We start from the raw sequence: 25,447 nt of genomic DNA, 5'->3' as shown, positions 1-25,447 counted from the left end.
CAAGGAACTTGGAGGTCAAGGGTTAGAAAACCCAGGTAAGGGTGTCCTGTGCAGCTTATGAACAGCTGCTGTGGCCTCAGGATGGATAAATGTATGCATTTGTCTCTTATTGGGAGGTGTAGTGGCTGAGGTTCTGTCCCACCTCTCAACTGAGATGTTGTGACGGGGGATTGAAGTTATTTAGTATGAAGATGAAAAGGACTTTACCAAACCTGCACTTAAGAGCAGGGTCAGCAACATGACCAAATTGCATGTAGAGCCCATAATCATGTCCCCTGACTTGGACAGGAACCAAGGGAAAAACCATTTTAAACCTTGTGCCTGTGTAGTATCTCCTACCTGGTGTTCATGTTTGCATTCAGTATCTGTATCTGTAGCTGTGATGTGATATGTTGATCTGGGTGGTCTGAAAAAGTACAAGTTGAGTAAGAAAGACCCCCATATTAAGAAGTTTAACATCTAGGGGAGCTAACTCATGCATGAATATAACCAAAATGTAATGAATCCCAGAAGGATTGTGGGATAGCATTTATAAAGTGCTTTGAGGTTGATGGGGGGTGGGAGGGAGGGGAAGGTAGGTGATGGGCATTGAAGAGGGCATCTTTTGGGATGAGCACTGGGTGTTGTATGGAAACTAATTTGACAATAAATTTCATATAATAAAAAATAAATAAACAAATAAAAAGTAAAGTGCTTTGAGTTTCCGCTATAAGCTCAGGTGATCTGGGCCAGCGAGAGCTTACAAGTGGCAACAAGCTGCTAAGTAGGACCAAGGACACAGGCCAGTTACCTGGGGACAGATCTGCTCACTGACCATAGGTGACCCATAAGTCCAGCCAGCCTCAGGCCTCATTCCTGAAACTTCTATGGCGCGTAAGGTGTGTGTGGGGGTGCTTGGATACTTGGGGTCCAGAGCATTCTAATTTTGCAGAGTCTTCAGTAACAAAGAGAGGGTACCGCTTCTTAAACCCAGATGTCTGCTCTCATTTAAAATTTTTGGCAATCTGGTAATGGGACCGATCCCAAATCGTGGGGATTTAAAATGCCCCAAGTTTTGAAATATACATCCTCCCGGTACAAAACTAACACGTTCCTTTCCTGGTTTTTAGAGAAAATGACTCACTGAGTGCAAAGCACTGTTCAAATCAGAGAACATACAATGCAGATTTTTTAATTCCCAGTTTTTTAATTGTACTGCTTGGTCTCAGAGAAACAAGCTTTTGTTGACATGGATATTAGAGGAACAGTACTAAAATACACCAAAGATGGTCACACAGCCCATGGTATTTACAGGGAACACCCTCTGTCTTTCCCATATGCTGCGTGGAAAACAGGGTCAGAACGATCCTGCAGAAACTTCCCGATGAAAACAGCATGGTCAGCCGTTCCCAAGGCTGAGCCTGGCTCCGGCGGAACCCCAGCTAGGGCTCCAGCGCTCCCTTCGCTGCTCCAAAGACTTGGTGCCAATCCGCCGGCGCCTGTGTGCAGCCGACAAGAGGGGCACGTGGAGTCCAAGGTCCCTAGAACGGGGCTAGGTACAGGGCACCCCACCCCACCCCACCCCACTCCCCCCACCCCCCTCCCCTCCTAGACCCCTCAGAAAGATACTCCGGATTATCAACCCAGGAGTCTCGTGAGCTAAATCCAGGCTGCCCCTGCGCCCTCCCCGCCCAACCTCCAGGGTTAATCGCCCCTCCCCCTCGGGGTCCGCTTCACCCCACTTCCCCCGCCTGGCGCCGCGGAAGCGCCTCCCTCCCCCCCCCCCCCCCCCCCCCCCCCCCCCCCGCCAGGGGGTTCCAGGACCTGCATCACCAACCGCCCCGACAGCTTCCGCAAAACACAAAACAACAACAAACAACCAGGGGGTTCTTCTTTGTTCTTTCACTGGGTTAACTCGGTTTTTGGAACGCAACTCCCACCTCCATCCCAAGTAGGCAGATTTCTCTCACCTTCTCTTCAAATGCGGGCCGCTTCATTCTGGGTTCCCGGCCCAGGGCTAACGTCTCGTTCCGGATTAAATCTCATAGCAAGCCTCTGAGGTGGGCGGTGGTGTCCGTATATTACAGATGCAAAAAACCTGAGGTACCAAGAGTACCTTGCTTAGGGTTTTAGCTACTAATTAGATGGGCACAGCTGGATTAGGAGCCCAAATCGGGTTTGACCCCAGAGCCCTAAATCTTTATTGCTGTTCTTTACACACCGAGAATAAGAATGATAGCTAATACTTATTGAGCACTTACTATTTGCCAGGCACTGTGCAAAGGATTTCTCCAACCTACTCTCAGAGGCGGGTATGCCACTTAACCACTTACTGGATCTTGAGCAAGTTTCTTAAACTCTTCTTGACTCAATTCCCTCTGCAAAATGAGGCTAAAAATATGGCTGCTGTAAAGAGTAAATGAAATAATAGGGGCAAAACTCTGAGAACACAGACGGACACATACATATTAATCCCCCCAAAAGTCCTATTTATTTATTTTTTACCATCACCTCAATTTCACAGGTGAGGAACCAGGCTTGGAGAGATTAAGCAACTAGTTAGCCCAGATTGCTCAGTGCACACTGCAGCGTGGACTTGCTCGGAAGTGGTGCGGCACGCGGGCCCGCCCGCAGGTGAGTTGCACCTGGCAGCTGGGAGACTCGCTTCTCGGGAGTTGGAGCACCGTGCTCTGCAGCCCTGAGGCCTCGAAAGATCCTTAGCGCACGCACGAGGCTGGGGGTCGCCACGCTCCGGATTTGGGCGTGCGAGGGCCCTGGCGGTGTCGGGGGTCCCTCCGGACCCCCTCAGAAGCACTGCGGGCGACGCCTGTGTGCCAGGGCGAGCTCACCAGCGGGCGAGGAGCCGTCCGGCGTCAGGAGCCGCCCAGCCGCCCCGCGCACACACATTCACCACCCCGCCCGCCCGGGGGCCGCTAGCCCGGAGCCCGCCGCCAGCCCGCGCTCCCCCGCCCGCCGCGCTCCCGGGCGGAGTTTCCTCCTCTGCTCATTGTTCCCGGCCCAGCGCCCGCCCCGCCCCGCCTGCCCCACTGCAGCCGCCCGCGCGCTCCTGGGCGGCGGGGCGGGGGAGGGTAGGGAGAGGAGGGGAGGAGAAGGGGGCGGGGTCGGGGGCCGGCGCGGACGGGACGGGAGTCGCCGCAGCCGCCGGCCTGGCCCAGCCGCTCAGACACCGCCCGCGACGCAGCCACCCGCCGCGCCTCCGCCGCCTGGCTCCGCGCCTCAGTCCAGCTCTGCCGCAGCGGTCGCGAGGAGGGGCCGCTGGAGCGCGACTCGGGAGCCCCGGGTCATCACCCGGCCGCCGGAGCCACAGCCGGGCCTCCCTGAGCGGCGCCCACGCTCTCGCTGTTCGGACGCTCGCACCCGCAGCCACCTGCTCCCGGCCCGAGGCCAGGACACGATGCGCTCCGCGCTGGCGCTCTCCGCGCTGCTGCTGCTGCTGCTGCCGCCGCGGTCGCTCTCTAATGGTGAGTGGTGGCCCGGACTCCGCTGGGACCCCACCGTGCGGGTGCGCCCCCGGCCGGGCCGCACCTCGTGGCGCGACCTGGAGCAGCCCCTGTGCTCGCCTTTCGCTGGGGGCACACGCGGAGCCCTGACCTTGAACCATTCACGTCCCTTCCGAACCCGCGAACACTGCAGGTGCCGGGCGGGAGCGCGGATCGTCCCTGGTCTCCATTCGGGTGGAGTGGGCGGTGGATTGTGGATTGTGCTGGGGCAAACCGAGGGGCGACAACCCTAAATGGGTTTGCGGGCAAATAGAGCGGGGAGTTGGGGCATGGCGAGGCTCAGCGTTTTCGCGGGATCTCCCCCCCCCCAACCCCCCCCCCCAGGTCTGGTCACTCTATCTCTCCGTTTTTGGAGGGGATGAGCAACGGTATTGTGTAGTCGATGATTCCAGCAAAACAGCAGGCTGGAAGCTCACGCGGAAGTCCCTGAAGCAGGTGACAAGCCTCCAGTAACAGCTCAGGCGGCTGATGTCTTCTGCGTTTGCAGAGAGGTTTTTTTTTCGAGCAGTGTGTGCAGTTCAGCCCACCTGAGCCTGTGTTGGGACAGGTACAAGGGGAGTAAGTGGACCTTCCACAGTCTCAGAGTCACCTAGCTGAGTAGGACCCCTGTCTCCTTTGCCACCAAAGGAACTGCTCCCTTCTTGGCCATGGCCAGGAAGGTGAGACACCCCCCCTCCCTTTTATAAACAGGAACTTGTCTCCTGGAACAAGCTTGGATGCACGTTAGAAACAGCCCTCCTATTTTTTTCTCAAGGTGAAATGTTATCCTTTGGGGGAGACGGGTGGCTGCAGACTCCTCCAAGAAAGTGTCCCAAGGCCCCTGAGAACAGCTGGAGGCTCGGCCCCAGGAAAGAGATGAATTTCTTTGTGGCCCGCCTGAGCACATGTCTGCCGCGAGAAAGAGTGGGGGTGGCGCTCCTACCCTAGGTAGGGCCAGGAAGACTTTGGTGACAGCCCAGAGAGGGAAGGGACCTTGCTGCTGGCAGGCGCTGGCATTTGGGGCTGAACTCTTAGGGCAGAGTGGGAGGGAATGGCTGTACAGCCTGTTCTCTGCACTGCATGGAACCGTTCGTGGTCGGGGGCTGGTTCTCAGAGGGCAAACAGGTGTGAGCACACTGCTCTCAGAGGGCAAACAGGTGTGACCACTCTGTGGTCCGTGGCCCTGAGGCTCCACCAGCTTGGCCTGTAAAAAGGAAAGGGCACGGTCAGTGGGCAAAGGTGTTGTGCCCCCAAAGGGTATTTTGTGGTGTGAAGACTGGTCTGAACAGCTCTGAGGGTGACCGTCACCTTGGATTTGTACAACCTGCAGGGCCGAGAAGATGCTGGAGTGTGGCCACTCCTGAGCCCTGCTCTAAGAGCAGCCAGACTTCAGCATGGGTCTTGACGTGCACCTTTTTGGAGCGAGCTTCTTAGCACCACCTAGAAAGGAGATGGGTTGTGTCAGGAGGGATAGGCTAGTTTCTGGTGCTCCAGAGCCTAGAGACTGAGCTGTGAGGAGAGGCTGGGGGCTGTTGTGCACTAAGAAATGCTCCAGAGCCACCCAGGGGAAAGCTCGAAGCCCAGCTTGCTGCTGGCTTCAAGGCTGGGATTGCCTTCCCCAGCATCTGGGCACTGCCCAGAAACTGCCTCTTTCAGGAAGCCCTCCTCAAGCCTAGCACAGGGCAAGGCACGTGGTAGGAGCTTGATACATGTTAAACAAGTGTGGTGAACAGGACCATACTCCCATCCCCCCCTCCCCAGCAAGTCTCTGGGCCTCTCCAAGCCCCCAGTGCCCAATCCCTAAAATGCTAGTGCCATATATAATAAAGGGATAAAAGGAAATACTTTGAAACATGTAAAGCACAAGGGATTATTATAGTAGTAGCAGTAAAGTTTATTTATTTATTTTGAGAGAGTGCATGAGAAGGGGGGGAGGGGCAAAGAAGAAGAGAGAGAGGGAGAGAATCCCAAGCAGGCTCCGCACTGTCCATTCAGAGCCTGGAACTCAGGAACCATGAGATCACGACCCAAGCTGTAATCAAGAGTTGGACACTCGACTGAGCCATCCAGGCGCCCTTATTATTATTTTTCATACCTTGAGGCAGAAAAGGCTGAGGGGTGCAGGTGTGGTGTTCAATGGCTGCGCTGAATTTCATACCCTCCTATAGGGACTCCGTAAGGACTGTTCCATCTCTGCCCTTCCAAAGGTGGGGCCGCCTGGGCTGCAGTCACCAAGGATGGTGTAACCCCCGACGCCGTTGGAATACCGTGATGCGATTGTAAACAATACAGGATTATAGTGAGTCTCCTCCACAAAGGAATTACCCCACCCAGGTCCCCTGAGAGCTTACCTTTTAATTAACAGGGGAGTCACACAGCCTACAGCATAAGCAGCATTAAATCCAGGGGGCCTGACAGTCCGTGAGACTCCTTTTCGTACTTTTGGTTTGATATTCGTTTAGTGGAACCACATGGCGAGCTGTACGAATGGGCCTCAGTTCCCTTATCTATAAGATAGAATAAAAGAGCAGAGAGCACCTCTAGTTTCATGTTATATAACATTTCTGGGGTTTTCTGGCCCGTTATCTGCCAGCTGAGTCGTACTATCAATCTGATCGAGTCATTCCATGGGTGAATCCTGGAGAGGGAGAGGCAGCTTGGTGTGGTGGAAAACACTCAGGGGCACCTGGGTGGCTCGGTTGGTTAAGCATCCGACTTCAGCTCAGGACATGATCTTGCAGTTCATGAATTGGAGCCCCGCATTAGGCTCTCTGCTGTCAGCTCAGAGCCTGCTTCGGGTCCTCTGTCTCTGTGCCCCTCCCTGCCCCCACTGCCCCGTCTCTCAAAGTTACATAAACGTTAAGAAAGAAAGAGAGAAAAGAGAGAAAGAGAGAGAAAGATAGATAGATAGATAGATAGATTGTGGGTCAAATAGACCCCCGGAGACCATAGACAAAATAGTGAACCTCTTTGAGCCTCGGTTTCCTCAGCTGTAAAATAATAAAGCTATCTTGCAGGTTGCCCTGAAGGTGGGCGATAACATAGAATGAGCTTGACAGTGTGCCCAACTACTCGAGGTCGGAGCTTAATAAATCCTGGCTGTGATGATTACTCAAGCATATTAACTGAGAACTTGATTGGTCTGGGGCAGCTGAGTGTCAGGATTCTGCTAATGTCTGTGGGAATCAATGGATAGGTAGTTGCAAAGACTGAAGCCTTAGTGCCATAAGGTGTGGGAAAAGGAGGCACATGGAAAAGAAGTGGTAAGGTGTGGGTAGGGGTGACCTAGGCAAAGCTTCCTGAAGGAGGTGGGAGTTTACACAGGGGTTTTAAGATAAAAAGGGTCACGGTGGGGTGGGCTAGCTGGGGCTGAATGAATTGCCGCTGGAGAGGAGACACGGGCTAGGGGTCATGATATGGGTTCTTGAGGTGGGGAGAGCTGCAGGAAGGCCATGGGAGGAGGTGAGTTTTCAGAGCCCGGGGGGAAAGTTCTATGGGATGAGGTCAGGGCATGGTAGATATTCCAAGCATGGTCCTGCTTTGGGCATGGCTCTGAGGCCAGAGGGAGCAAGCCATGGGGGTTGGGAGCAGACTGGGCTCAACAGGTGAGGGGCGAAGGGGAGCGGTAGGGGTCACAAAGGCACCAGGTGGTAGCTTTGCCCAAGCTGTGGGGTGTGCTCCCCCCTCCCCCCCGCCCCCGAGGAGGGGCAGAGGGGAGGCACGTGTTGGAGGGGTGTCCTCTGGCAGGGAGCAGGGCACAGAGGTGGGGCAGAGGCACGGATTCTGAGCCACATCTGCCTTTTCCTCAGGCATCCATGTTTGAAGGGAGAGGAGGGGCTCCTGCTGGGTGGGGTTTGATACCTCTGCCCTTGGGAAGCTGAGAGAGGAAAAGCCTCCCACCTGATTCGAATTCCTCTGAGCAGGGAAGACTAGAGATTTAACCCTGGTTTACACCTGTCCTCAGGTATCATCTCTGCCAAGAAGCCTTCCCTGGTTTCTAGATGGACACAAATTATGTTCCGTGGTCTGTTAGGGTCTCTTGCAGCCTGTGGGGAGCCCCTCCAGGGTAGGGGCCACAGCGCATTTATCTCTCCGTCCAGGGCCCCAAGCAGCAATGGGCACTGAGCAGTTAGTTGCTCAAAATTTTATCTGCACCTTTCAACTGAGGGGAGCCGGGGCCTAGGCCCTGGTTTCAGGCTTTTGGAAAGGGAAGCCGTAGCCCAGCTCACATCCTGGGCAATGATGCTGGCCAGTGAGCTCTTTCTGCAGCAGCCAGAACTGGCAGGAGTGACTGCTGAGGGTTGGGGCTTCGGGGCTGGGGATCCAGGACCTGACCAGCGGCTGCTGTGGGGACAGCTTGGCCAAGCTTAGCTCAAGACCCTCCACTCCTGAGGGAAGTGGGAGGAGCTCTATGGACAGCTCACTGCACTTCTTGGGAGGGGGGTCGGGATTTAGATGGTCCTACCCTAGTGAGAGCTTGTTCTTCACATCCTTGGTGCAGAGGCTCCGGGAGCCCTCTGCAAGTTTGCTCAGTGGAAGCTCCGTGCCAGAGAGAGAGTGACCCTCTTCTGCCCATACCCCGCTCAGCAGCCCCAGCCTGAGCCCCAGCCTGCCTAGAGACTTCCTCAGACCTAGAGGCCAGGGAGCTCGTCCCTCAGCTCTGGGCTCACTTCCTATTTGTGCTTTAAGGTATGACGCAGGGCCGGGAGCTCAGTTGGTGGGTTTTCCCTCACATTCTGTTCCCAGGAACAGGGGTGAATTTGCATAGAGTTTCTCTTGTCATGGATCTTGTCAAACAAGGTTGCAGATCTAGGTTTATGACTCTGGGCCATACAAGCCTCGTGACTGTAGGTATTCTCTCTCTCTCTCTCTCTCTCTCTCTCTCTTTTCTTCCTTCCTTCCTTCCGAGAGAATCTTAAGCAGGCTCCATGCCGAGTGTGGAGCCCGACACGGGCTCCGTGCTAGTGAGATCATGACCTGAGCCAAAACCAAGGGTCGGACGCTGAACCAGCTGAGCCACCCAGGCGCCCCTGTAGGTATTCTCTTAAGGAAAGCCTTCAAGAGAATCTCCACAGAAGATCCATTGCAAGGAGTCTCTTCATATTTGCAGTAGCATTTACCATTAGATTGCTACAAGTAGGCTGTTCAAAATAGAATTCAACTGGCAAAGGGTAATTTCCACGCTGCTTCTAAATAACCTAGAAGATCACAGAACACAGAATCCTAGAGCTGGGAAGCCTTCCGGAAATCATCTTCTGCACCCACATGTTTTTCAGATGAGGGAACGCAGACCAGGGAGTGGGTTCACTTGGCCAAGTCCTAGTGACTCCCAGTGAGATGCATGTGCAGCCATAGAATGTAAGAATGGGACTGAGCCTTTCTGTGCTAATTCCCTCCCGGGCACTGGAGAAACTCATTAGAACCCTTTCTAGAAAGGGTTTCGTGAAGGTGAAAACATTATACTGTGCCCAGACTCTCCCCATCCCTCCGCCTTCAGGGTATGTTGAGAGTTGGAGCTACTTTATTCCCCAGGAGTTAGGCTCTCCTGTCATGTCATGTCACAGTGCGGGCCACCATGCTGGCCACTCTGTACGTCTGTCTCCCATTGCCTGTGAGCCCCAGTAGTGACTGTAGCATCCAGCCAGAGTCTGGAACGAATGAGTGGGGTGCTTACCTGGTGCACAAATTCAGCCCTCCTCACATGCCCCCCACCCCAAGCCCTCGTTTGGCTCTGGACTGTGGTCTCACCCTGTACCACGATAGTAATGGCTGGCGCAGACCCTCAGCTTTGCTTGGCCTCTTGGCCACCCATCCTCCCTCTGTCCCCACCCCTTTCCCTGACAAACCACCGCCACCCTCTCTTCCTTTGTAGCCTTATCCCCCTCGGGTCAGCCACCTCGCACTTCCCTGCGGCCAGGGCGCAGGGTGGCACCCTGTCCGCCAATTGTCATGGCCGGAAGGCCGTGTGCCTCAGCCCAGGGGGAAGAGAATTCTGACGAATGGCTGACTGAGGCTTGCCATGCAGCCCCAGGTTGGGGTGCTGGGAGACACATGGGCTGACCAGGAGCCCAAACTGTCTGGTCTCGAACCTTTTAGCGCTCTGACCCAGGTCAACATAGAAGGGACACTGGGGAGACCAGCCCTGGTGAGAGGGGCACTTTGCAGGCCTCACACCCCTTCTTACCTGAAATTCATGGAGTGCTGTCCAAGGGCACCCTCTGTCCCCATCCAGTCTGATTCCCATGCCGACTTGGCTTTGCACATCCTCTCTGGAGCCACAGTCTTCAGCCAGGATAGCATGAGGTTGTCTTGGGACGGCTTTTGTCTCACAAACCATTCCAGAGAGGGGAAACTGAGGCATAGCACTGAGGACTTGGAGTAGGTGACATAAACAGCTTTTCCCCCAAATATCCACATGCCTCACTCCCTCATTTCTGTTAGCCACCATCTCAGAGAGAGCTTCCAGGCTGCTCGCATAACACGCCCTCCTCTCCTTACTCAGTGTATTTTCTCCATAGCGCTTATCACCTGATGCATGCTCATTTCTGCCTTTGTGTGTCTCTCTCTCTTGAGTAGACTGTAAGTTCCATGAGGGCAAGGTCTTCTGTTGTTCATTGCTGTAGCCCCAGTACCTGGAACAGTACCTGGGAAATAGTAGATACTCAATAACTGTTTGCTGAATGAGTGAGTGAGTGAGTGGCCGAGCTGGCTTAGAACCCAAAGTCTTGTCTGCTAGTTCTGAGCTGTCCACTTGCAAGGCTCTAACCTGGTTCCAGAAGAAGAGAGGCAGGTGGCTGGTGAGACCAGCCCGGGACGTGGGAGAGACGGTTGCCTGGGCACAAAGGTGGAGCAGGACTCCTGAAGGCAGGGGTGCTGTGGGAGGTGCAGCTGCCTCATAGCTGCTTCTGGCCACCTCCCCGCCCCCAGAGGACCCTTCTGTTGAAGATTAGGGCTGCTGGTTGTTAAAACTTAATTTGGCTGCTCTTAGCAACTAAAAAATAGTGGACTGACCAAGACAGAAGTTGTCTGTCACTCACGTGAGAGAAGTTCAGAGCGCTGGGATGGCGGTCTGTTCTGCCATCATCAGCATGCTGCCTCATGGTCCAAGCTCAGCTATCAGGAGAAAAGAACAAGAAGCCTGTGGCCCCTCTTTCGAGGGCACCTGCCAGAAACCACACACAACACTTTAGTTACATTTGTTGAACAGAACTTGGTGCTTGGCCACACCTAGCTGCAAGGGAAGCAGGGAAGAATACTTTGATTAGGGAAGAGTATTTTTTATTTCAGGTACCCATATATATGCCTAAGCAAAAACCAGTGGTTCAGTGATAAAGAAGTCAGAAAGAATGGATATTGGAGTAGGTCACTGGCAAATACTACCACAGGCTAAGTCCCTGAAAACCTTGGGTTTCTCTGCAGCTGCCCTCAAACCTCATCTTGCCAATCAGATCAGCTCTGCTTGCGTGAAACCCAAGTAGTTGTCCGCCATGGCCAAAGGCCTTGCCCCGCTCTGGCTGAGCCATTTTCAGCTTATCTGTTGTCTTTTTTGTGGCTCCAGCGTGTTGGTGTACTGATGGAGGGTTTCCTTGTAATGCGCAAAGAAACCCAGCTCCCTCCCACGCAAGCCCCCTCGCCTTGAGCTGCACTAGTGTCCCAGGGACCTCCGATGAGCAGGGCTTCCTTCAGGGCTGCCCCTGGGGCACCTACTTTCTCCCACTGCCCTTTGAATGGCAAAGAAGTATTTCTACACTCTATCCTCCCCTTCCTAGGTCAGCAGGGGCAAGTATGGGGCTGAGGGAAGTACTGTCTTAAATGTTTGGTCCATGGGGCACCTGGGTGGCTCCATCGGTTAAGTGTCCGACTTTGGCTTAGGTCACGATCTCAGTTTGTGGGTTGGAGCCCCGTGTCAGGCCCTGTGTTGTGCTGACAGCTCAGAGCCTGGAGTCTGTTTTGGATTCTGTCTTCCTCTCTCTCTACCCCTCCACTGCTCGGGCCGTTTCTCAAAAATAAATAAACATTAGAAGAGATTAAAAAATAAAATAAATATTTGGTCCATGGACACTCCTGAGAGCACCAGCTGGAGGCCAGTGGCTTTCCAAACTGGTGGAGGTACTCTATGGAGCTGTCGTGGGGGCCACTGAGAGGTTGGGGTACACACCTAGAGAGGAAAGCTAAGAGAAGGCCAATTTGGGGGGGGACTTTTCATCCCACCCCACTTTGCGCATCTCCGTTTTTATCTGTTCTGTAGGGTAGGTCTCCACATAAGAGTTCCTCTGAGAAAAATTGTGCTGTCAAGGAGAAGAAAAACTGAAATCTCTCGGCATGATGCGCCAGGATGTGAAGTTAGAAGCGTGGAGTTTAGCCTGGGCTTTGGCACTTGCTGGCCTTGTGGTTTCAGACTTGTTCCTTGGCCTCCGTTTCCCTGGCTGTGAAATAGGTATAATGCCTTCCTCTGCAACTGTGGGTGACACACTGGTGGTGCGCCTGACGCAGTTTGGTTTTACTTCTTTTACTGGCTTTAGGTCTAGCCCAGCGTGCGATATGATGAAGCAGACCTGTTCCCCCCTCCCCACCCCCCAGCGTGTGCCATGACCTCTCTGCGCTAAGCTTTTGCCCATTTGTTCACTGTCCCACAGCCAGGCCCTTCAGGACGAGGGCCCCGGTTCTGAGGCTGTGGTAAGCCGCACTCCCAGGAAGGGGCTGCAATGTCCACCCCCCTCCCTGCCTCCCAGTTCCTGGTTCCCACCTGGTGCTTCCCACTCCATTTCTCAGGGACGCTGCCCTTTCACCTTAGGCTACAAGTCAGACGGGTTTTCCTGAAGCCACCAAGGCCCTGATCCTGGAGCCCCTGAGGTTCTGGCCATCACGCTGTGAAATGGAGGGTCACATCCTACTGCTTTTTTTCTGGATCGGTGTCCCTCTGGCTGCTCTTTCTCCACTGCCCCTGTGCAGACCACAGATCTGAGTATCACCCTCTAAATAGCTTCCTTCCTCCTCCTCCAGCCCTCCCTGACTCTAGCACCAAATTCACTGTGGCACCATCCAAGCCGGGCAGCGAAACCTGGTGAAGGTCTTTATATTATATATAGCCTCTCTGCACTCCCCTTCAGGGAGGAGGGGAAGCAATCCAGCAGCAAATATAAACCAGGGAACTGAGTATCTCCTCCCGGAGGTGAGAAGTGGGAGGAAGATAGAAACTACTCACCGAGCTGCATTTGACTTTCTGCACCGTAATCCCCAGGGGCTGGTGCTCTTGTGTCTCACTTTACCCCTACGGTAAGTCAGGGCTAGCACCCCACTTTTTTTCCTTTGGTCTTGTTTTTTACTTTTAAGTCGGTAGAATAAGCTGGGTCTCAAACTGTGCCCAAAGAGAACACCAGTAGTCCTCAAGATAGTAAGAGTTCTGCTCCCCGTAAATGTTTGATAAATGAATAGAAAGTTTGTCGTGAGTAAAAGAGATGCATGATCCAAAAGGTTTGGAAAAGGCTTCCGACTTGATTCCCCTTCTTGGAAAGTCAGTGCCTGTTAGGATCTTAAATGCTCCCAGATGCCCCTTACCGAATAGCCTTTGCTTAATTCAGCGTCCTCCAAATGTACTTTAACCGTGGAAACGACCTTTCCTCCTCCTTTTTAGTAGAACATCCACGAACATCTGGTGGGGGGAAATACGGATATGAAGATAGAGGGACTGCCTGCCCCAGTTTGCCCAGGACTGAGAGGTATCCGGGGATATGTGACTCAGGGCTAGAACCCACGCAGTCCTATGTAAAGACCGGACCACTGGGTGTGTGCGTCCAGTCTGGAGCTTTGCTAAGCAGGACCTTCTGGAAAGGGAAATGCAGCCTGACAGCGCCCTCCTTCCTGAGGGGATTTGTAGGAAACCACATGGAGGTTTGTGGCCAGAATAAAGGCTGCTTGTACCAGAGTCAGTGTAGGGAACTGGTTCCATTCCAGGCCAGTGGCCCTGCATGGGTGCTTAATAACGGTGTTGTTTCTCAGGTAGGAGTTGAAGGCATTATTACGAAAATTGTGGGTGGGTGTGTTTTTGACGTTTGATCTTTCCACTCAGATGGGGGCAGACGTGGCCTGCTGGTTGATTCTGGCTGCTTTTTTTCCTGTTGTGCCTCTGCTCCTACTGCTTTGAGTCCCTGTTCCTGACAACATCACAGTTTCTGTTTTAAATCCAGTCTGAGGCTGTCCCCCTGTCCCAGGGGCTTGGAGAAGGGGATTCCCAAGGCTGTTCTGCCAGCCAGCACTGCCCTGGTGGCTCACCCGAGGCAGTGGTGCTGGGGCTTTGTCCTCAACCCTGGGTAACGCCGAGCTCCTCCACCTTCGGGCTGTCATTTTTCTGGGAGCCAGGGAGCCAAATGGTGGAAAGGGGGTGACTCGTTGGATGGAATCACCGGCTTGCCCGTGCTTTTCGAGCTGCTGCCAGCACATCATACATCCTCCCAGTGGCGGGTCAGTGAGCGTGGGGTCCCCTCGCTCAGGCACATGTAGCTCCACACCCCAGGCGTAGGGGGCGCTGCTGAGTAGAGCGCGGTTGGGTCTCAGCCCGTCCCTGCGCGCGGTAGCCCCGCGCTATGAGCCCAGTCCCCAGCATGCCCCCTTCTCCTGGCCAGGCCACCGCATCCGGAGACCCCGGAGCCCCACACGGAACTACTTCTCACCCTGAGCTCATACTCGTTTTCAGCTTCTCAGTGGCCACAGTGGACATTGGAGGGCACGTGCTGTCGACAGCTGGCTCCTGGGGAGAGGCAGGGTGGGAGCTTGTCCACAGGCTCTCATTCTCCCCTTGGCATCCCGGGAGGTTGTACTTGGCTGGAAAAACAGTTTGGCTTTCCTCCCAGGCACCAGGGAGAATCTGGAAGCCTGGTCCTGACCGCACAATATCACATCTCTGAATTCCATGAGCTCTCTCGGGCAGTCACGACAGCACACCAGCTATAGCTGCCCCCAGCGCCTCCTGTTAATTAAGCTTCAGTGTACATAAGTGTGTCTGTGTGTATGGGGGGTGACAGCAGGCATAGGGCAGATACCCAGGAGGGTCCTGTGTTGGGTGTTGAATAAAGGGCAGGGAAAAAAAGAAAACGGGTTTGTAAGAGGAAGATGCTCCCTCCCTCCGGGGCCGGGAGTCCTCCCTGTGGGCCTCAGTTTTCTCATCTGTGGATAAGGGGCTGTGCCCAGCTGCCAGTTATGCAGGGCGGTGGACTCAGCCACATGTTGGCCCTGACTGCTCGGTAGCTCGCTGCCTCTCTGGCCCCTGCTTCCCCAGCTGCTTCCTCAGCGGAGGGGTGGACATCAGCTCCTTTTCCGGTTGCATCTTTAGGCATGATGTCATTACTGTAAAAGCAAAGACCAGTCTGTAAGGGAAGACGAGAAAGGCAACAGTCTCTGGGGGCTAGTATCTCCAAAGTCCTGTGGCCTTGGGTTGTGCCACACTCCAGAGGATTGCACCCGTTTTCCAGATGGGACATCCAAGGTGGGGGGATGGTGGTGAATTACCCAGCCACGAGCTAAGTCTCGGAGTCTTGAGGTTCCAGCTAGCTCCTTCCAACCTAGGTATGACTTAGTGCTCTGGGCCTGGGAGCGGCCAGATGAACTTGGCCTGGCCATCTGTACCCCTTGCATGGTGGCAAGACTCCTAACACGATAAAGAGCGTGGAGAAAGAAAGGGGAGATGGGAGCATGGGAGGCCAAGGCCTAGGGGATGGTTCTTCCCCTGCCTCCACCCATTCAGGAGCCCCAAGTCTGACTTTGGTGTCAATGTTGTGTGACCTAAGCAAAGCCTTGGCCCTCTTTCCTGACCTGGGAAGTTTTCAGAGGGAAACATTCCATTTTGCTCGAAGTTTCTTCTGAAAAGAAGAACCGTGAAATCACCGTGTGTGCGTGCGTGCGCACCTTCCGTCCCCCCTCTGATGTAAGCCCCCTTGACTACTTTTAGGGGATGAATTTTCAGCTGCTTGGACACCTGGCTCCAAGCAGGCTGGCCCTGGGATTCTTGATTCACTTCCCAAGGCGGCGCCCCGTAGGAAACCCCGCTTCCTTGACGAGCTCTAACATCTCAAACGCTGGGGGACAACTTGGCTTTGTTTAAAAGGAACGAGGCTTTTAACTTTCCCCCCACCACCGGCCTTGGCGGGAGGGGGGGGGGGGACAAGAGAGCCAGCCCTCAATTGTTTAGCTGTATTCATTTATAAGGTTTGTTTGTTTCTCTTTAAGCAATACTCCTACCAGATCCCTACTTCCCCACAGGCAAGCGGACCTCCTTTGTCTTTAAACTCCAAAGAAATCTAGATTTTTGAGCTTAACAGGGGAGTAGTCCTGTTTTTCCCCGTTTCTTAGGGCCAAGCATAGTCTTGGGCGATGGAGTTTAGACTTTTTTTAAATTGTTTTTTAAAATTTTACTTGGGCGGGGGGGAGGATGCAAGTGGGGTAGGGCAAAGGGAGTGGGAAAGAGAATCTTAAGCTCCAACGCAGGGCTCGATCTCAGGACCCTGAGAACACGACCTGAGCTGAAATCAAGAGTCGGACACTTAAGTGACTGAGCCACCCAGGCGTGCCTTGGCTTTATTTTTAACTTGCTTTGCAGAGTAAGTGGGGTTTCGGGTGGGGAGCCAGCTAACCTGAGCCTTAGCTCCCCTCACCCCAGCACACACACATTTCGCCTAGGGAACGTGTACTAACGTGGATTATTCTGCAGCAAGAAGGATGCAGGTGTTATTCCTGGAAGGGGAGAATTCTCTCCAGGACAGAAAAAAAAAAGTTTGGAAATTTGGAAGGCTGTGCTTGCTGCCTTAACCTTCAGCTTCCAGCAGGCGGAAACTGGTCATTCCCGGGGAAGTTCACAGGCCCCATTTCACAGAACTTTCTCATTCGGCTCATAGAGCCCACTATCTCACCTTCTATTTGGGACTTCCCTCTGGCTTCTGGCCCTTGTTTGTTTTCAGCCTGGAGCGGAGACTGGTCCCTGGTGGAGGTTTCCAAGGGCGGTGGAGAAACCGGTACGCATCTGGTTATTTTCATGGCTTCGGGACCGGGAAGGTGGCGTGGGAATGACAGCATGCTCCCTCAGAAAAATATTTACCAAGGTTGTCTTTGAACTGACCACCGAGGGAAGAGTTGGATTCTGAGTGTGCGCAGGCTTTGGCCGGAAGCCTGCGTGTGCCCGAGGGTTTAGAGAACAGTAGGTGCCCCGGGGGAAGCGGTGTGGTCAGTTGCAAAGTTGATGAGGCATGCGCGAGCCGTGGTGGTTCATTGTCATGGGCGCGCCTCCTGTGGACAGCCGGGGCTGGATCTGCTCCTGCCCCCACTGCCCCATAGCCAGTCCCCAGTTTGCTCTGCAAAGAGCACAACGGTGGGACCTTCCCAGAGAGCGTGGGAGACGCATGCAAAGCTCTCAGTTCAGTGTCTGGCCCGAATGATAAGGCCTCAGTAAGTGCAAGATAAAAGCTTAAGAGTGATACGATAAACTGGTTTGGATGGGGGGGGGGGTTTGTAGAAAATGCCACTGCGTGAGGAGGGAGGAAGTACATACTTGTGTCCTGTGGTCTCAGACCTGACGCAAGCCCAGGGGGACGCGCGGTGCCCCACCGGTTCCCAGCCCTAGCGTGCACACATTTGTGTCTCCAGCACGCAGGAGGGTGTTGGCAAGGTTGTCAGCCTGGCTTCCCATCCAGCCAGACCTGCCCCTCTGCAGATTTGAGGTATTTTGACATTTCCCCCCAAAGCTTATACATTTTTTTAAGTGCTCATTTTGTTCCAAGGTAGCTATTTCTCTCTCCCTTGGCTGACAAGGCTCCAGACGCCTCAGGCTCACACAGGACCTGGGGTTCACACCCCAGGGCTCGCTCTTTTTGTGCATCATACACGGGGACCTTGAATCTGATCCTAAAGATGGGCCACAGGGCCCTGCGTTTCCTCCCCGGAGCACCGCCCTGTTGTCCTGACCCTTGTACAGGAGCCCTTCCTGGAGCTGGCGAGCTCAGCTGGCTGGGCATCACCCCTGCCGGCGCCCAGGCCAGGGGGTTGGCGGCTGCTGGGCACGCTGCCTGGTCAGACAGATCAGGATTCACATGGTCTGCAGCAGCTGAAGGGATTAGGAGGCCCTGGGAAGGGTATTGTTTTAAGGAGGTTAGCCTGTCTTTCCAGCTCAGGAAGAGCCCCAGCCCCTTTCCTGGACAGGCTGGCTGCCCTCACACCAAGCCTGAAACACCTGCCCCAAACCTCCAGGGGTCAGCACGTGCACACTCCTCATTAGGAATAGCAACGACAGGTGGCTCAGAGGCCGGTAGCAGGCCCGGGAGAGGGACATCCGGGTGGGTGGAAGGAGGAACCCGGCAGGGGCAGCGGGGGCTCGGGGTAGAGGCAGGACTACAATCTTGGGTGGCACAGTTGACCGAATTCCAAGCTCTCCTCATACCTCTCTGCCTCCAGCAACAGAATTAGAATAATGAGTAATCCAAAGAATGTATTTAGAAGCTTCCTGCTGAGGAGCTCAGTCCTGTACAGGATGGGGGTGGGGTTCCACCCTCTGACCCCCACTTGGAGAGCTTCTGATGAGGGTGGGGTGGTGGTGTGCAGTCAAGTCTGGCCCCTCATTGTCATTAGGGGGGACTGCCGAGGTCATCGGAGCCACCCCTCCGTGAATCCTTTGGAAATCAAGGCCTCCTGAGGCTGGTCCTCCAGGGAAGCAGGAGAGAGCACAGTGCCCCAGAGCCCCTGAAAGCCAGATCTGAGTGAAAGCTAGTCGGCCAGGGTGTGGGTCTGGGACGACCAAGCTGAGTGGAGTGGCTGGAGATTCCATCTGGGTGCGGGATGTGGAAGCTCAGGAAATGGGGCCTGGGGCTAGCAAGCATTCCGGTTCCTAAGGACCCGCCGTGTCCACGCAGCTCAGCCTCCCAGCCTCTGCACGGAGCTGTGTGCAGGGCAGGCAGATGTTCCCCCAAAGGCAGGAGCTGCAGTGTTCATGCAGAGTGACTCCGTGCTGGGAGCCACCCGAACACCCATCAGCAGTGGAATGAGTGAGACATGGGGGGATGTCCACACAACAGAGAACAAACAGTCCACAGCGACGCGCCGTGGGAAGGATGAATCGTGCAAATAAGATGCCAAGGGAAAGAAGCCAGACCTAAACGTCAGTAGTGTGGGATACCATTGATAGACACACAGTTAGCCCGGGTATTTAAGTCAGATGAGAGCTTACCCTTGGGGGATGGGGAGTGACTGGAAGGGAATACGGTGGGCTTCCAGGATCCTGCGTCCTGTTCTGTGATCTGGGTATGGGGTGTGTTTCATCAACACTTGTGATGGCTGCAGTTCTCTGAATGTATGTAATTCTTTTTAAGTTTCTGTATTCATTTTGAGAGAGAGAGAGAGAGTGCGAGCAGAGAGGTGCAGAGAGAGGAGAGCGAGAATCCAGGCAGGCTCCATGCTGTCAGCTCAGATCCTCATGCGGGGCTTGAACCTCCCAAACCGTGAGCTGAAATCAAGAGTCGGTCACTGCTCAACCGACTGAGCTACCCAGGCACCCCTGAATACACGTAATTCTTGACTAAAACACTGTTAAGATACAGGAGGAGGGGCTGTTCTCTGAGGATCTCCTGATCCAAGCCAGCAGCCCAAACCCCAGGCTTCCAGAGAGTTCGGAGGGGGGGCCCAGGGAGAGAGGCTCTGTGGACCAGGAGCAACCAGCCTCGAGGGGAAGAGGAAGGAAACCACGTTAGGTGCACTGACCTGCGTGTCTGCTGGCCGACTTCTACCTTGGCCGTTCCCGTGAGGGTCAAAGGGAGTACGGTACTAGGCGGTCCCGAGCTTGGGAACACGGCAGGCGCCTGCTGGGGATGGGTGCCCGACAAGTTCCGGTGCGAGGAGCCCGGCCAAGGCCCCTCCCACGATACCGCCAGTAAATGGTAACAAACAGGGCCGAAGAAGCGGGGGCAGGGGTCCCTCTGTAGGGACCACCATGCGCGCTCACCTCTCCGATGTCTGTTATTGGACTGTGGTGCTCTCGCATTTTTTAAGTCCTCCTTTTCTATTACTTGAGTAGGTAGCAGTTTAGGTGTTTCTGCTTGTGGTATGAATTGCAAAACCTTTTTGCCACCGTGGTTTCTAATAGTCTGCTGGTACAAGTGGCCCTCACTGGGTCCTTCGGGGAAATCACAGAGGCTCGTGCACACGAGGCGGCGGCGGCGGGGGGGGGGGGGGGTGGTGGTGGTGGTGGTGGTGTCTGCAAACTACAGCTCAGGTGCCTGCATTTGTCCCTGCAGTTTTAGTGGGACGCGGCCACAGCCATGTGCACCACACATACTGCCTGTGGTGGATTTTCTGGCTACAGTGCAGTTGAGGCCTAAAGCAAGGTCTAAAATATTTACTCTCGAGCCCTTTGCAGAGAAAGCTTGCTAATAACCCCTGTTATACATTACTGTGTCACGATGTCATCGTTCCACAAATGGAAAGCAAGGCCTGAGGAGTGTAAGTGGCCCCAGGCTGAGAAGCCGCCCGAATCAGCACCACGGGGTGCTCTGGGAAGAAAGCTGGTCCTCGGCTGACTGCGGGCCTAAGCCGCCTGACCCTTCAGTCGCTGTGGTGCTGAACAGGTCAGTTACCTTTTTTCACCTCCGTTCCTTATCAGAAACTTCCGGAGTTTTTCAGCATTAAGCGAGCTACCACATCAAAGCCCCCCCCCCCCCCCCCCCCCCCCCCCCGCCCTCGGTTGGCATGAGGACATTTTAATATGTGAGTTCCCCACCTTTAAAAAAACATTTTTTTTTTTAATGTTTATTTACTTTTGAGAGAGAAAGAGAGCACGAGCAGGGGAGGGGCAGAGAGAGAGGGAGACAGGCTCTAGGCTCTGAGCTGTCAGCACAGAGCCGGAGACCCATGAACCACGAGACCATGACCTGAGCTGAAGTCGGACGCTTAGCCGACTAGGCCACCCGGGCACCCCAAGTCCCCCACCTTCTTAAGGGCCAGACACTTATCAGGTTCTGTCATCTTCACACACACCCCTCAGGGTGGGATGGGGAAGGAGGCCGAAGGCATATAGTTTCGGTTCACGGAGGAGGAAACCCAGGCCTGAGAGAGAGGCACACCCAGCGTCTCTCCCCCCTGGTGCCCTGTGCACCCCCATCACGTGGGCTCTCATGCCAGACGCTGGTCCCAGAGCCCATGTAGCCTTAAACAGCTCTCCCTGAAGGGAGCCTGAGGGTGCCCAGACTTACCCTGTGAGGCTGTGGTCTGGGGTTGCTGTCAGGGCAGAACTGGAGGCTGCCACCAGAAAAGCCCCTCCCTCCCTCACCCCTGCTCTCGTTTCCCGCCCCCCCCCCCCAGGCTTCTCTGAGGAGGTGAGGAAACACTTCCTGGAGCAGGAAGATTCCCACTTATCCCTTCCTCTTATCTGGGAATTTGCTTGACCATAGCCACCCTGATGCTGTCACCTTCCCTTGCTCCTTCTCCTAAGAGGCTGTGCTGCCCTGGGAAACCTCGGAAGAGACCCAGTGGGTCCGAGGATGCCTTGCGTCCACCCTCCCCTGTGTCCAGGTCTGTAGAGATGTGAACACCCCCAGAGGGGGAGGCATGCGGACGGTGTGGCTCTGTAACCAGGGGAGTTGTGGCCGAGGGCGTAACTCCGGGCTCCCAGAGGGTATAATCATTTCTTTTTTTTTTTAATTTTTTTAATGTTTGTTTATTTTTAGAGAGAGAGACAGAGCGTGAGCAAGGGAGGGGCAGAGAGAGGGAGACACAGAATCCAAAGCAGGCTCCAGACTCTGATCTGTCAGCACAGAGTCCAACACAGGGATCGAACTCACAAACTGCGAGATCATGACCTGAGCCAAAGGCAGACGCTTAACTGACTGAGCCACCCAGGCGCCCTGAAATTGATTTTTTTTTAAGTTTATTTATTTTTGAGAGAAAGAGAGCGTGAGCAGGGGAGAGGGAGGGAGGGAGGGAGGGAGAGAGAGAGAGAGAGAGAGAGAGAGAGAGAGAGAATCCCAAGCAGGCTCCGTGTTCTCAGTGTAGAGCCTGAGCCGGGGCTTCAGCTCCCAAACTGTGACCTGAGCTGAAATCAAGAGTCAGACGCCTCACCAACTGAGCCACCCAGGGGCCCTCTGAGTACGTGCTCTTAACCATCACCCCATACTGCTTTCATGGAGGGGAAGGGAGAGGGTCACAGTGGGACAGGGCAGGGATGTGTGTAGGCTGGGGCTGGCCACCCGCAGGCTCTGGGCCACACTGTTGGTGCAGGGAACAGGAGAGAAAGGAGAGTTGTTGGCTTGGGGAAGAAGAGGTGGGATGAGGTCCTCTGGCCGCGTGCCCTCCCCTTCAGGGAGGAGAGTGCCCAAGGGAAGCCTGCCTTTCTCCACTGCTGAGGGACATCCACGTTGGACAGTGGCGGCCCTCTCCTGCCCAGGGAAACAGCCAGACGGGGCCCCACCCTGGGAGCGAGTGTCGGGCAGGCCAGCTGAAGCAAGCTGATAAGGGCAGAACAATTCTAGATTTGAAGAATGCCCGGAATTATCTCCCTTGAGGGGGCAGCTCTGCGCCCCTGTGGGAGAGGCAGTGCCGAGGAGCCAGGCCCGATAACCCCCTGGGGTGCTGTCCTGCTGTCCAGAGACCCCAAGAAGGCAGGCTCATAGTGGGGCCAGCAGAACTGCCGGGGTGGGGGGCCCCGGGGAGGGACAGGGAGGCTGGACCAGAACCTGTGGCCACACGTCTGCCTGGCCACTCAGCCTGAGTGGGGTGATGAGGGCCGGTCGGCCCTGGCCTTCCCTAGGCAGTTGAGGCAGCTCTTCCTGCTGTTTCTGGTCTATTAACCTCCATCCGAGCCTCTGGTCTTAACTCGGTTTGCAACAGTAAGACACCACAGACTGGGTGGCCTAAGCATCAGACATTTGTTTCTCACAGTTCTGAGGTTGGGAAATCCAAGACCGGGGTGGCAGCGTTGTCGGGGGGCCCTTTTCCTGGCTTGTAGATGGCCACCTTTTGTGTCCTCACTTGCCAAAGAGGGGCAAAGCTGTGTCCTTCCTCGTGTAAGGACATTACTCCCCCCTGGGGGCCCCACCCTCATGACCCCATCGAACCTTAATCGCCTCTCAAAGGACCCTGTCATACCATCACATTGAGGGGTAGGCCTTCAACCAGTGACTTTGGTGGTGGTGGGGACACAGCCGGTCAGTTCATAGCACCCCTTATGCCAGGCAAGTTGACCAGGTGCATTTTGGGGGCCCTCAGCCGAAGAAGGGGGCTGTTTGGAGGGGGTACAGAGAACAGCCCCAGAGGGACCTGTGGCAAAAAATACCATGCTACCTGCACCCTCACCCCACCCCCCAAAAAACCAACTTTAAATCCTCAAACCTGTCATCATCACCCTATTTGGACAAAGCATCTTTGCAGATGTAACTAATAAGCTAAGGATCTTGACGTGAGGTTATCCAGATGGGCCCTAAATCCAATGAGGGGCTTCCTTATAAAAGAGACCAGGAAAAGAGGTGACAGCAGTGTGACCAGGTGGCAGAGATTGGCCCATGCCCCCCAGAGGCTAGAGAGGCAGGGAAGGGTCCCCCTTGGAAACTCCAGAGGGCCTCCAGAACCGTGACAGAATACATTTGTTTTTTTTTTTTGATTTAATGTTTGTTTATTTTTGAGAGAGAGACTTGAGCAGGGGAGGGGCAAGAGAGGGCCTGAGAGGGCTTGAGCAGGGGAGGGGCAAGAGAGAGGGAGACACAGAATCCGAAGCAGGCTCCAGGCTCTGAGCTGTCCGCACAGAGCCCGACGCGGGGCAGGGCTGGACCTCATGAACCATGAGATCATGACCTGAGTCGAAAGTTGGACACTTAACTGAGCGACCCAGGCACCCCTACATTTCTCTTGTTTTAAACCACTCAGTTTGTGGGGATTGGTGTGCAGCCAGAGAAAACTGATACAGGTCCCAAGGCACAAAGAGGGTCTGGGCTTTACCCAGTACCCAAAGAGCCAAGGCTCTTTACCCAAAGAGCCCAGTGCACACCTGAGGAGAAAGTCGAAGCTGGTTGGGAGAGGTGAGGGGAGTCAGCCTTCCTCTTCCCCTCCCTGGGCTCCCAGCCCAGGGCTCTGACTGACCTTTCCCAGTCGCTGTCCTCTGCCCACTGCCCACAAGCCCCTTGCTGATGCCGTTCCCCCAGGTCAGGCTCCCCCATCCTCCCCAGCCCCAACCAATGCCTGCTTGGGACCTTTGGGGGGTGGGAACAGGGACTGGCTTTCTTAGAGCCTTAGGGACGAGCATTTATAAGGGATGTGGATAGGGCAAGTGAGGAGAACGTCGTAGCAACCAGCCTCCAAGGACAGGACCCATATTGAGTCAGAGGGCAGAATCCAGAAGAGCCTCTTGGTGGAGGCAGTGAGTGCTGAACTGAGTAGGAGGTGGGAGATAGCAGGGAAGGATGACCAGATAGGGCTGAGGCAGGGGACTGGTGAAGACCTGTATGGAATGAGGAGTGTGTGGGAGCACAGAGGTGGGGACATAACACGGATGAGCCCAGAGGAGCGCAAGGGAGTGAGTGTGGTGTAGAGAGCGGGCGTCTGAGTTTGGGGCTCCCCAAAGCTCCCCATCTGCCCCACATCGCTCTAATTCCCAGCTACCACCCAGAAGCAATAAACCCAGAGCAACATGGGCAGCAGGGTTTGGGGTCTGAGAAGGGTGCGCTCTAGCAGGCTAGGAGGGGCTCAGACTTCAGCCAGGCTGCACCTGCGGCAGCATCTGGCTCCTGGGGGTGGGGGGATGGGGGTGGGGTGAGGGAGGCTCAGGAAACAGGTGGCACAGGCTGGAAAATGAGTTTTGAGGTCGGTCAGTTCTTGGAAAGGGGTGCCCAGAGGGCAAGGCCACTGGAGCAGCTGGTTAGCGTGGCTCTCTTGTCACAGCAAAAGCAGACCTACCTGTGCCATGCTTAGGGAAGTGCCTCCACGTCTGCAGGGACCTGAGAAACCTTGTCGCTTTCACAGATGTGCTTCGTGGGGGATCAGAGGCAGAACTGGGATGTGAAAGCTCAGATCTCCGGATTCCCAGTCTGTGTGCTTTCCTTTATTGCTCCAGTCCCGGAGGACGCCAGCTTACCCCACCTGGTTACTGCCATTTTACCGTGCCCCCCCCCACCGTCCCCCCTGCCCCTGGCTTTTTGGTGTTATTTCCCTGGAGATAAAAGTGTAGTTGGGGGTGATGAGCTGGGGGTAACAAAGGAAGGAGGGGGTGGACGCTGGTGTCCAGGCCTGGCCCTCCCTCCCATCTAACTGCCTTCCTGCCCTCCTTCCACACGCCCTCTTCCTGGGGCATTCTTTCCAGTTTCCTTTCTCGCTATTAATAGCCCAGAGTCACCCCAGGTCTGTCAGTGGCCAGGAACAGGAGGAAGCAGGCCCTCACCGAAGGCTGGGAGCAGCCTTCTCCTCTCCCCAGGGGAGCAGACAGGCCGAGCCTCGCCTCCCACTCTCCCAGTGCAGACAGGCGTGCGGCCCCCTTCCCCCGCTCATTTCTTTCAAGACCCGCTTCACTGGCCTCTCCTGCTTGCTCTTATCTCTGACCTCTTCGGCACCCCTCCCTCGCCGCACCTTCATTTCTTCCTCTCCTTCTTAATTCTGGGTGACCTCAGTGCCCACCCGTATCAACAGCGAGATACCGTGGCCTCCCACTTTCTTGACGGTCTCCCATCTCTGCTGTTTCACACCCTGTACCTTATCGCCGCCACAAACTACCTCCTCTGAGATCTAAGCATTGCGTTCTTTGATTGCTCTTCCTCTGCCGTCCAGTTCATTTGCTCAAGTACACCCGTACTTGAACCCGTACCTATACGTAATGCTCGAACCTAGACAGCCCGTCCTAGTGACCCACCCCCTCCTCGTGGGCCCCCATCTGTCCATAAGGATAACCCTCCTGTCCTTCGCCATTCACCATCATAGCCCGACCTCACAAATATCAAGTCCCTCGCACCCTTTCCCGT

General features: G+C 55.0%; 1 protein-coding gene across 1 annotated transcript in view; it reads left to right on the top strand.

The window, feature by feature from the left end:
- Positions 1–3,127: 3,127 nt before the first annotated feature.
- The window catches only part of PODXL (podocalyxin like), a 53,733-nt gene continuing 31,413 nt past the window's right edge, over positions 3,128–25,447 (top strand). Inside the window, exon 1 of the mRNA XM_047849336.1 lies at positions 3,128–3,461. Within this exon, the coding sequence (XP_047705292.1) occupies positions 3,395–3,461 (67 nt within the window). The 5' untranslated portion in view covers positions 3,128–3,394. The remainder of the gene's footprint in view (positions 3,462–25,447) is intronic.

Source organism: Prionailurus viverrinus, chromosome A2 (genome assembly GCF_022837055.1).
Source record: "Prionailurus viverrinus isolate Anna chromosome A2, UM_Priviv_1.0, whole genome shotgun sequence".
Taxonomy (NCBI): Eukaryota; Metazoa; Chordata; class Mammalia; order Carnivora; family Felidae; genus Prionailurus; species Prionailurus viverrinus.
Note: the sequence above shows the minus strand (reverse complement) of the source record. Positions and strands in the feature narration are given on the sequence as shown.